The sequence below is a fragment of the Myxocyprinus asiaticus genome, chromosome 23 (genome assembly GCF_019703515.2).
Source record: "Myxocyprinus asiaticus isolate MX2 ecotype Aquarium Trade chromosome 23, UBuf_Myxa_2, whole genome shotgun sequence".
Classification (NCBI taxonomy): Eukaryota; Metazoa; Chordata; class Actinopteri; order Cypriniformes; family Catostomidae; genus Myxocyprinus; species Myxocyprinus asiaticus.
This window is the reverse complement of record NC_059366.1, coordinates 19,825,001-19,837,944: the sequence shown is the minus strand read 5'-3', so window position 1 is coordinate 19,837,944 and position 12,944 is coordinate 19,825,001. Positions and strand designations below refer to the sequence as shown.

At 35.6% G+C, this 12,944-nt stretch overlaps 1 protein-coding gene across 1 annotated transcript; it reads left to right on the top strand.

Moving 5' to 3' along the window:
* The first annotated feature begins 6,503 nt into the window (after positions 1 to 6,503).
* On the top strand, positions 6,504 to 11,082 carry LOC127414015 (homeobox protein SIX2). The gene is made up of 2 exons (XM_051651657.1): positions 6,504 to 7,411; positions 8,702 to 11,082. Exons 1-2 carry the CDS (start codon positions 6,852 to 6,854, stop codon positions 9,009 to 9,011), a joined length of 870 nt encoding a protein of 289 aa, XP_051507617.1. The 5' UTR covers positions 6,504 to 6,851; the 3' UTR covers positions 9,012 to 11,082.
* The last annotated feature ends 1,862 nt before the right edge of the window (positions 11,083 to 12,944 follow it).

The window sequence follows — 12,944 nt, the reverse complement described above, 5'->3', positions numbered from 1 at the left end:
TGGTGTTGTATTTTAGATACATTCTCAGCATCTTTTGCACATCACTGAAGTTAAATATGTATGCTTTACTGCTTGCATCCAAATGAAAGTATACTTTTATGAGGTGTGCTCTTGCCACAACACGCACAATCTCTCTCACTCATTTTCTTGCCCCGTTCGCTCTCTGCAGATAACAGCCAGGTATTTTTAAGTGCTAAAAAATGAAAACTATAGAAACCTAAATGAAATGGTAGGCTACAGTAATGCCATAACACACAAAGAAAAATTCTCATGTCTAAAAAATCTGTTCACTGCATTTTTCACTGCTGTATTTTTTCTACAAGTGCAAAACAGGCCAACCATCAAATCTTGCTCTCAGTCACCTCGCTGTTGATTGAAAGCAATGCTGACCTGGAAAGTGTGAAACAAGAAAACAATCTAAGTCAAGTCATGCAAACATGTGTTCCTACTCTTCAAAACGAGTTATGTTCAAACTGAAAAAAAGATCTCAGTGGAAAAAATCTCCCCTCTCCACATATGTAATCAACCAACAGCTACTTTTCAAAGGTCCAATCCAGTCAAATCACAGTTTAATAAAAGACATGTCATAATTTAATTTATCACAATTTAACAAAATATTTCACTTTATAGACAGGGCTTTGTTTTACTTTTTTTTTTTGTACTGCAGAAAAATAAACTAAACATAAACAATGCCACTCATGTAAGGATGCATGCAATAAAAGGCATCTATGAGGATTGGCTTGCTAAGTGCCATGCAACTGTAATGCAGTACTACAATATAAATAACCTCGATCACACTATTGTAAATGTTGGATCCCCCCAAAAAAGGTTTTCATTTTACAGGTGTTCTTTTAACCTCAGGATCTGCATTAAATCATGGCCATGTATTGTTAACCAGCAGTATGTAAACATTTGTACACACATCTACCCAAAAGGCAAACAGTTTTCACATAATCTTTACAATGTGTAGTTTCATATTGCTGTGCTTTAGTAATTCTACAAAACCCCATTATTATAGATACAGAAAATTGTTGTCTTTACTTTTGGAACAATATGTCTGATTGCTTTCATTAAGCACAAGTCACGCTGAGCCTTCGTGTCCTAATGGAATTAAATAAAAATTTTTTTTATAAATAACCAACATAAGAAACACAATAAACGTTTATATAAGCCTACTCACACCAATCAGGACAGCAATAACACTCAGAGGATTATCTGGACACTCTCACTTACTACCTCTTATGGGACAACACTTTGTATGTGTTTTTAAAACCATAGTAGGTATTGGCGTTTTGATCATATCTAAATAGATACAACTTTCTGTTGAATGTTTTTATGGTACAGTATGGAGTAATAGTACAGTGGTGATAGTAATCATGGTATAAATCCTTCCAGTAAATAGGTCAATAACTGTACCTATGGCTTGTACACATCTGATTGAGATCCAGAACAACATGCACTGTTTAACTGTAATTATTTAAGCAATGAGTATTTATGTATTTGTGTTTGTATGTGCTTTGTAATGTCATAGAGCTCATCCAGTGTTCCACGTGACATCTGGTGTTTAAAACTAAAATCAGTCATCATACATAATACCACAGTATTAAAAACAGGTGCAGACAATGAAGTGATATTTGTGTATAACCTAATAGCTTGATTAAAAACTTTTTTTTTTCTGTAACTCATTTTGCAGTTATAAACTAAATTAAAATATATGTGTTTCCTAAAAATATTGAAAAGGACAGTAGACTAAAAGAGTCCATTTAAATTGTGTTAATCTCAATATAATATACAATATTGAGCATTTTCTTGTTTGTTTGTTTCACCCATAGATTAGCCTATCTATCCTTGCTCTGTACTTCGCATAAACGATATGCCAAATAGTTCTAGTGTAGACCTACCTTAAGATTTGAATATTTTAAGTCCTTGATTAAACGAAAATGTACAGCACCACATTTTTTGAAAAGCACTTGTTGCTTAAAAGTACCGTCATTGTTCTTTATGGGATGCATCGGTCTATAGTTGCAAATTATGTCAAAGCTAAAACAATTTTGTTTAAAATTACTAACTGAATCAAGTTTAGGCTATTTTAATCTTGGAGGGTTTCATTCGTTTCAGGACATTTAAATGTGTAGCAGATCATTTCACGCTAGTTATTTAGCACGCGAGAGCGAATATTTAATTGGCCACTATTTCTCCTGACTGATAAGACTGAACATTCTTTTTATTGAAATGTAACTTATTAGCCCGTTATTTATCGAGTCAAAAAAATTCTGGCATATCAGTATTTAATTACGATGGGTGTCTTGTTTTTTCTTCCACTGAACCGCACATTGACACCAAACGTCTGGATTTAATTTGTTTTTCTTTCTCTCCCAGCTTAGCATGACATGTCTGAAAGAATGTAACTCATCAGGTCTTGTGGGGCAAACCACGGAACAACCGGGTACTGCCGCCACCCTGCGCTTTCGAGAAAGGAAAACCCATCTTGCAATAATCAGTCCAATTAGTGGAGGTCGCGGCTGCGCGCTCTCCGGTTAGCTGTGGGAGGTTGTCAAAACAGGGGGCGGCTATTAGAGGAAACGCGATCCCCATTCATCAGCATTGTAATAATCACCACGCAGAAGAGCAGTATATGTCCTACGAAGCTCTGATCAAAATGATCACTGGAAACAAGCCGTTTACAAACAGTGTCATGGCGAGACGAGATACCTTGATTTGGCTCTTGTCATTGATCACCCCTCACCCATGTCCCAAATCCATCCAATCTTCTGTTTTCCGGCGTGTTCTGTTTTGATATATAGTTATATTACGGAAAAGATTGTCAAAATAGAGACGAGGTGTGACTATCTAAGAATTAGCTAATAAGCCTATAAGTAGGATACTGTATAGCGTTTGACTGTTAAAGTCACTGTGTTTCATAGTTTCATTGTTTATCAAATCATATAAATCAGTTGCGGCTCGCATGCTGTTATTGCTGTCATCAACAGTCCTCCAAATCAAATACTGGTTGATTTAGTTTAAATCTTAAATCTCAAAAAAAAAAAAAAAAAAAAAAAAAAAAAAAAAAAAAATTATAAAAATAAAAAAAAAAGAAGAAGAAAAAAAGCATTGCTTTGTTTGTGTAATGGCGCAATACAGTATACTGTATTGCGCCATTACTGTATTGTGCCATAACACAAACAGAGCAATGCTTTATTATTATTATTTATTTGTTTGTAAGTAAACTTTGCTGGGTTAATGGTTGGGTCATTGTCACTGACAGTAAAATTCACCACAGCCAACCCAAGCTGCTGGGTCAAAATAACCCACTGCTGGTTTATCTGTGCCAAACTGGATAAACCCAGTTTTTCAACTGTCATTTTTTTGCCTCCTGTCCTGAGAAAACGTCCTAAGGGGAATCTTCCTCAATAAAATGAAGGTTTGTATTCACTTGTATTCCTATCAATCATTACTGTATAGACAGGAACAACTTCTGTTGTCTCACATTATTTCTATTATAACATAAACATAATACCAAGCTAGTTTGACAGCTAATTTAGTTCATATCTGTTAAGGTCGCTGGGTTTGCACAAATGCAGACGGAAACTGTGTCAACAGAGACACAAGGTAAAGCTCTTTTTCTTCGACATCATTTTGTAAACATGACTATATTGTCATATATTGAACTGGAACAGACAGTCATAATGATACCAGCTGCCTTTCCACAGGTACCAGTGCACTGAGGTTTCTCCTTTTGCTTCTTTCCTTAAAGGAATAGTTAATTCAAAAATGAAAATTTAATAATTAAAAAAGACAATTCTCTCATCATTTACTCACCCTCATGTCATCCCAGATGTGTATGACTTTCTTCTGCAGAACACAAATGAAGATTAAAGAAGAATATCTCAGCTCTGTAGGTCCATACAATGCAAGTAAATAGTGGCCAGAAATGTAAAGCTCCAAAAAGCAGAAAAAGGCGGCATAAAAGTAATCCATACAACTCCAGTGTTTTAATCCATGTCTTCTGAAGTGATCCAGTTGATTTTGGGTGAGAACAAACCAAAATGTAACTCCTTTTTCACTGTACATCTTGCCATTGCAGTCTCTAGTAACAATCATGATTTCAAGCTCAATTACTCTTCCTAGCGCCATCTAGCAGCTGTGCACATGCATCAAGCAGTAGGAAGTGTAATCGAAAATATTGATATTACAGAAGATATTTATTAAACCACTGGAATCTTATGTTTGACTTTTATGCTCCCTTTTGCTGCTTTTTTGAGCTTCAGAATGTTGGCACTTGCATTGTATGGACCAACAGACCTGAGATTTTCTTCTAAAATCTTCATTTGTGCACTGGAAAGAAATTAATAAAATAATACACATCTGGGAGTGAGTAAATGATGAGAGTATTTTTATTTTGGGGTGAAATATTCCTAAATACATACTTTTATATATATATATATATATATATATATATATATATATATATATATATATATATATATATTTTTTTTTTTTGCTGTAGAAATAAATTAAAACAATAACCATCTATGAGGTAAAATTAACCCAGCATATTGTCAACTTGCTGGGCTACTTTAACCCAACGTGTGTTCTGTCCAATAATTACCCAGCGCTGGGTTGCCAGTTGGGTTATTTTTAACCCAGCCAAATTTAGCCTATATAGGCTACAGTGCAAGCAACAAACATGTCGATCATAAAATTATTATTGGTAGTAGTATTAATAATAATAATAATAATAATAATAATAATAATAATAATAATAATAATAAACGATAATAACACGTGAAACCTCGAAATAAATTGCTGATTTCTTTATTGATTCATCAGATCGCAATATAAAATCTCTTCATAAATTTAGCCTGGGTCAAAAACTTTGATCTCTTGTTTAATTACTATTTTCGTCTGTTAATAAAAAGGACAAGCGTGGAAGTATATTTACATGCGTAACGATGTAAGCTACTTAGACCCAAAATAGCCTACAGTATAGCATTTCGCTGGCCTATTACGGAAAATTATAAAACGGCACATTAAAACATTAACCTATCTTTCCATGATCTTTCCATGATCCTAACCTCATCGAATTTTATCTTTGCAGTGTTTTGAAAAAAGTTTTGAAGTCTCTTACACATCAGCAAACCACATCACAGGCCTTCATTGCTCCAGTACAAGTTTAAAAAACTAAAAAAAAAAAAAAAAAAACAAGACATTAAGCAACTTTCTCTCGTCATTTTAACAAGCCTGGCGTGTCTCAACAGCGTCAGCTATTTTTCCCTTCTATTTGACATAATATGCCATTTTGCTGAAGTTCCTTGTGGTCTCAATTATCATTCAGGTGAAATCAGAGAGTGTCCCTGATGAAAGCAGAACCTTGTTTCTATGCCACTGCACACGCTGAGTTACAGTTCAGTCTAATTGCTCAGTCGAGTTGAGAGACATTGACTGATGATACGCCAGCGTGCGCTATTGGCATCAAAAGATGCGCCTCAGTCGCTTTTCGCAAATACAAGGTTGTAAATGACTGCGTTGCTTTACTCCTTTAATAAGAATATTCAGAAAAAGATATACAGGCTAACATGGACAGTCACCGAAATGTAAAACTTCAAGAATGGATGAAAATATGACACTTCGAGGAACTTTTATTAACAACAATTTCTATGACTCTGAGTTGTCTTACCGGCAGCAAACGTCCATCGCAGTGTTTCATGTCCCTTACTTGCGGTTGTTCATTCTAACGTGTAGCCTATACCTCTACACTACTTAAAAAACGCCCTCCAACCCTGTTCAACACTAGTGTATAATGCCTGGGTTCCAGGCGTGCGCTTGGAGAAACATACACCCTCGTTTATCCTCAACAACTGCTCAATAATGCATAACAGGACAACTGGCCGATTACATTTCCATTGAATTTAAGGAACAAGAAAGACAATAGAACAAACGTATGCGTAATGTGCTTGTAAAACAGGTTTACTAATATGCCAAATTGTGATTACTTGATAGCGGTATAGGCTAGCTATCACTAACTATAGCCTAATGTGCTGCGAAAATGTTTGAGAATTCTGTTTCTGTAAGTTTCCATAACATTGAAATATTGTTGGTCTAATCAACATGTTACAAAGTGAAAAGTTTGCTTATGCAGTGTGGATTTTCTGCTTATGGCCACTTGCTCTCCGGGTCCTTTGGAGAGCGTCTGCGGTGCGCCTTCTTGCTCCGGTGCTCTCGCCACAACTGCTCCTACCTCACTACCTCACAGAGCAGCGTTCTTTGGTTGCTGGAAGTGTCTGTCAAACTCCGGATAAAAATGTTACATACAGGGAAATCGAGGCATATTTCGATGTCGGTGGGCGGGCTCTAAATAATCAGTCAGCCTGCCCAAGGAGCCACCTCAAAGCATATCGGGTTACCTTGAATGACAGCGTAACCATGGCAAGTAATTTGACTAAAACTATTGTCTTATCCTCACCATCCCCGGGTCAGATAACCAACCAATCACAGTTCACATAATCGCTTTTCTTGCCAGCTTAGAATAATATTATTAAAACAAGCGAGCGAGGTCCTTCTTCTGGAGTGCGTTATGCTGAAACGACATAGAAGAGGTGGTGAGCGACTCGCGCAGGAGGAACAGCTTTCTCTCTTGTGCTTTAGATGGATATATAGTGTAGGATGTATGCTTGAACGGACCTAAAGTTGTGTGCCTCTCTTCGTCCGGAGTGGGTTTTGACTGTATAATCACAAAACGTCGTTTCTAAAATTGTATCTCTCTAGGGTCTACTTTGAATATAGAAGAACTGTTGTCGTTATCGTTAGGTTAGGCGTAAAAACAAAAAGTGGACGTTTACTCCTGAGAAACCATGTCTATGCTTCCAACGTTCGGCTTTACGCAAGAGCAAGTGGCGTGCGTCTGCGAGGTACTTCAGCAGGGTGGCAACATTGAACGTCTCGGGCGCTTTTTGTGGTCTCTGCCGGCCTGCGAACATCTCCACAAGAACGAGAGTGTGCTCAAAGCAAAAGCCGTGGTCGCTTTTCATAGGGGGAATTTCAGGGAGCTTTATAAGATTCTCGAGAGCCACCAGTTCTCTCCGCACAACCATCCGAAACTGCAGCAGCTGTGGCTCAAAGCGCATTACATCGAGGCAGAGAAGCTCCGGGGCCGCCCTCTTGGGGCAGTTGGGAAGTACCGCGTCCGAAGAAAGTTTCCGCTACCCCGGTCCATTTGGGACGGCGAGGAGACAAGTTACTGCTTTAAAGAAAAGAGCAGGAGCGTGCTGCGGGAATGGTACACCCATAACCCATACCCGTCCCCGCGGGAGAAGAGGGAACTAGCAGAAGCAACTGGGCTTACAACAACACAAGTCAGTAATTGGTTTAAAAACAGACGTCAACGCGACCGAGCAGCGGAGGCAAAAGAAAGGTACGAGTCATCGATAATAACATCTATTTTCTGTTTAAAGGTAACTGAATTGCATTCACTAATTACAAGCGCGAAATGTCTATTAAGTGAGTGTAACAGGGCCCCCACTCAGACAGTTTCACTGGATAGATAGATAGATAGATAGATAGATAGATAGATAGATAGATAGATAGATAGATAGATAGATAGATAGTCAAATGTTAATTAATACGGAGTTAATTCGTATGTTTTTGTCTATTAAATTGTTTATTGATACAGAAAGAAAAGTCTTCGACCTGAACGAGTTTTCTATAGGCCTACTTATTTTTGTTTAGAATTTGTGCAGTGGGATATCAGGCTACTCTTTCTAAACGGGTGTTTTATTTCACCCGCAGGCGAGGTAGTTAAGCTAAAACCACAGTGTAAAACATTAAATGAGCTTTTACGTTTCCCGAAACTTTATTCTTCATTAATACTTTATGAAAGCACATTTACTTGACATGTTGTGATTGGGAATCTAGATAAAGCTGTCAGTGTCTTAACTTTATTCCATGCTGTTTAATTCCAAGCATTAGGCCCACATAAGTCAGATTTCCAAACACGCAAATGTGACTTTCTGTAGGCATATAATTATTATTATTATTTTAAAATTTGGCACTGAATAATAATGAAATTAAACTATTTATATAGATACAAATGTACAGGCAAACACAAAGCTGACAGCTATTTTGCTCTGAGTTTTATGTAAAGTAGAATAATAGCCTAGCCTGTATTTTCTAGCCTAATACATTACGTTTTGAATGTTTAAGTATTTCCTAACAAAGTAATTGTAATTAAAATATTTCACGCCTACAGAAAAAAAAAAAAAAAAGAAACTTGTCTGTACAATATAGCCTAAAATAAATAAGCAAACACAGCAACATTGTAATTTTTTTTAATTTTTTTATTTATTTATTTATTTATTTTGGAATGATTGTAACACCTTGAAATGTAAGAAAAAAATATAATAAAAAAAAAAAAAAAAAAGAAAAAAAAATTGGCCACTTTAAAGCTCACTTAACCAGAGCTTGAGTCTATATGTAGTCTACTCACCGGTTGCAGGTATTGTTATTAGCATATTAGCTTATTATTATTATTATTATTATTATTATTATTATTATTATCATCATCATCATTATTATTATTTCTGTTGTTGTGCGAGTGTTTTATGTGTCAATATTAATTTAGTCGTGTGAATTTTAAATATCTAAACTTGTAGTTTTGGATAAAGTTGCCGAATGTTGCTCTAATCATAAATGATCATTTTCACAGGGAAAATAACGAGAACTCGAACACAAACAGTCACAACCCATTGACGTCTTCCATGAATGGAAATAAGACTATTTTAGGAAGTTCGGACGACGACAAAACGCCGTCTGGTACCCCAGATCACACCTCGTCAAGCCCGGCCTTGCTCCTCACGTCAAACTCCGGGCTGCAGTCCCTTCACGGCCTCGCACCTCCACCTGGTCCCAGCGCCATCCCGGTGCCTAGTGCAGATTCCGTGCATCACCATCACCACACATTACACGACACTATACTGAACTCTATGTCATCAAACTTGGTCGACCTTGGCTCTTAAACGAATGGACCCTTATGCATGGACGATTAGCGGAAAGCATCTCCACACACGTTAACACAGTGAAAACGCCAATTGCGATAAGGAAGGGACAGAGAGAGTTTGAGAAAGTGGATGTTTGTCGGCTGGCCTACTTACAAAGCAGATAAGGAGGGCCTTCAGAGAGGTATTTTTCTAGAATGTAACGTCATGGTCTATTGATAATAAACATGCCAATAAACGTCTTAATTGTTGATATCAATATTGTTTGATATTTAGATGATCCATGACGCCCCAGTCGCATATTCCGGTTGTTTACATTTTCTTTTAAAAATTGCCATAAATTGTTTCATTTTGATGGGATTTCGTTTTATGAAATGTTTTTACTACCAACAAGATGTTTTTCAGCGGCTTTAAATAATATCTCTTCACTTTCATTTGTATTTTACTTTTGGAAAGCGACTGTATGTTAACTTTGGGATCAATAATAAACTATAAACTCCAACCCTTCATAGTTTCATATACCCTTTACAATAAAAAATAAGATCCATTTACTGAGCAAGGACAATTTTTGAATGGTTTTGTTGTGAAGGTTGTGCAATGGTTTGTTGATGTGCAGGTGTCCTGATTTGATCGTGTGCGACCAAATGTAAATTACTACAATATACCTGGTCACGTGGTAGGCCTACCTAAGCTTTAGAACAGTTTTAGATTGTTATTTGTTTGAGCTTTAAATGAGGTTTACACTGTTATAACAGCAAATGCGAAATGTAAATGCTACTGGAGGTCACGTGACTGGACATTAAGTATCTGACGCACAACATACTGTAATAGTAGGCCCATTAACCCCTCAACTCTGAATGGCTTTACCAGTTAGTGCTTAGACTATATGCCCGAATTTCGGTAGACCACAAGTACAAGCAATGCCTGTATAAACATTTTTACTTTGTCGTTGCTACGAAACTTGACACTACATGTGTGGGAACAACAAGCGGTGTATAATTAATTTGATTTTCCAAAGAATTTCCGACGCCGCAGGTCAGTGCTCGAGACCCAGCAGAACATTAAGCCCATATCCAAAGTGTTTATTTGTATACACTTCCTTCTCAGCATATTGGAATAATTGCATCTATTTAGGCACTGACTAAACGTTGCGATAAATAACTGTCTGCTTTCTTATCTAAACCGCTTTGACCTATCATTGAAAGAAAATAATTGTTACTCTATTACATTATTATTAGCATATAACTATTATTAGTGTTGTTATTATTATTACTATTATGACTTATTATTCTTATCATCAATAGCTCTGTGAAAGATTCAGTAGGTCGTTTCCTGCCTGTGACTGAATGGGGCAAAAGTCGACAGTCTCAGTCAGTCGGCGCAGATTGTCGTTGGAGTTTGATAATCGTGATATGTCCTATCCAAACTGACTATAGTTTTTGAACATTTTACCAATGTGCTTTTATCGACGTATCTTCACGACAACAAAATATTTAGGCAAATATGAATTGAATAGGGGGGAACCAACAAGTTCTCTTCTCTTTTACTCAAAATTCAGATTATTTATGATATCAGTACCAAATTTCTAACTACTGAGGTCAGAGGTCTACATTCTCAAGAATAATATAAATACACCATTTTAAATAGGCTTAGGCCTACTACTTTCTCTTTAAAAATAAACTGTGATGTTTCATCTATGGCTTCGCTGCATATTCTTTATATCCTAAAGGGTTTGTATTTTAATCTAATGCATATTAATGTATGTGTACAATCCTTAGAGTAATTACCTTAATGTAAGAGGAACCAGATTAGTTTGAAACAGTCCTGCATCCAAAAGCAAACTGTTAAAGGCAATAGTGAGTTTTCTTTCGATCAAGGTGGCAACAAATATTTTGAGTAGGCCCATAGGCCTACGTGACACTAAATACAGCTTTTTTGCACATTAGTGTTCTGTACTCAAAACAAGGTCTGTATGCCCAGAGAACACTTACGTTAACTCTGCCCCGTGTCCTTTTCTAATTCAATAATTGTTGGCTATATAATGCTGTGTTACTAAGTCTGTATCTTTGTCAGAGGCGAGGGGGTCATAAAATTGGACATAAGATGACAATAAATAAATAAATAAAAAAGATCTCGCAATAGTGTGGCTAACCAGCACTCTCTGATTATAAATGCAGTAGACGGTTAACAGTCTTGCAGTTATGTATTAACTGCATTAGATTCGATCACTATATTGTTGCACTGTGAATTTCCGCACTCATATAGGCTGAATTTGGGCCTGCTCCTTGCGGCCTCGTGGAAAAAAGGAAAATACATTGAGGAATAAAACACGTCTTGTTAAATATTTTCAAAATCATTTCAGTCTCTAAACTAGAGGCATAACTCATTTGTTGGTCACATACCTTAAAAAAAAAAAAAAAAGGTTTTAAAGGTAAATATAAAAACGACACTAAGATTAAGCGACCACGTTTACTGTTATTTTCTGTTATATCCTTTTACTTTTTTTTTATCGTTCTTAAAAAAAATGATATGTTAAAATGTATTATTTTTATAAAGTCCCCTTTTCGGGACTAATAAACCCGACTGAAATATAGGGTGGTGAGAAAATTAAATCGAAGAAAATTAAAAAGCAGCTTTTAAAATAAACTGATTTTTTTTTCTTTTTCTGTTTGTATAGGCTACATCGGTGTAAAACTATATATATATATATATATATATATATATATATATATATATATATATATATATATGCTTACATTTCATGTTATTATCCCACAATTACCATTTCTATTTTAATCATAACTTTAATGAAACTTTATGCTTAGTGACTTTAAATGACATAATTCATATAGACAAGCCTTCTATAGCCATTTAAAAAAAAATAACAGCAGTTATTGTTTGATTGTAGACCGATTGAAGAAGATTTAACACTTTATTAAATTATTAACCAACGAATCTATTTACTAGTAATACCAAATAAGAAAATGGGCGATCCGGCGTCATTTATGTAAACAAGCCTAATTTATGTAGGCCTGTGTTAATTAAATAAATAAATCAACGAAATTATGTTTATTTATTTATTTATTTATTTATTTATTTATTTATTTATTTATTTTTGCCATAGTCTAGTGTATTTACATAGGTGACAAATACGACGCTATTGTCATCATGATAATTTTCATGATGACAATGGCGCATTTCTAATTGACAACGTCGCCTGTGAAAAATTATTCGACTTAATATGCAGTTATAACGTTATAAAACCAACCGAATCTTATTTAATGCTATAGCATACAATGGACAAGACTGAACAATTACAATCGGTTGTCACGTCATTTTCACAATTCTCATATATACGACATTCAGAAATCTTCACTTTTTGGCTAATCAAAAAGCTTACGTGCATTTTAACTGCAGAATTCCTTGCATTCCGCATTCCTCACCTCCTTCATATTTGTATTTGTAGTAACCAAATTAAAATTACTGCATATTGAGGAAATCTAATTTACTGTCATAATAGCTAAGTCACTAAAATTTCCTTTAAAAACAAAACAAAAAACAAAACAAAACAAAAAATAAGACAAAAATCTCTGAGGTCTCGGTAGCTGCTTTCATATTATTGATGACAAATGCTGCAGAATGTGCAAAGAAGTGCATGAGGCTGCTGGTTAGATCCGCGCAAATGAGCATGCTATTTTACCACTGTATACTGTATATAGGCGCATTAAGCAAGGCACCCCATGTAGCTAGAATGATTGATTCTATAACTAACTATTCAACTAGTAATCTAACTAGTACTTCCCCAAATAGTACTTAATACCATAGGTTACTTATACCGAACTAACTGGTCAATTTACGAGTTATGAGTTTTACTGGTGTTTTTTTTTTTTTTTTTTTTTTTTTTTACATCATTGCATGTAATGTCTAAAGGTTTATTTTGGGGCAGTTCGATCT

What these genes read in the sequence shown, in the direction of transcription:
- LOC127414015 (XM_051651657.1), top strand. Translation starts at nt 6,852, where the DNA reads ATGTCTATGCTTCCAACGTTCGGCTTTACGCAAGAGCAAGTGGCGTGC. An exon ending in GCAGCGGAGGCAAAAGAAAG is followed by an intron (nt 7,412 to 8,701) that starts GTACGAGTCATC and finishes TCATTTTCACAG; the next exon opens with GGAAAATAACGAGAACTCGA.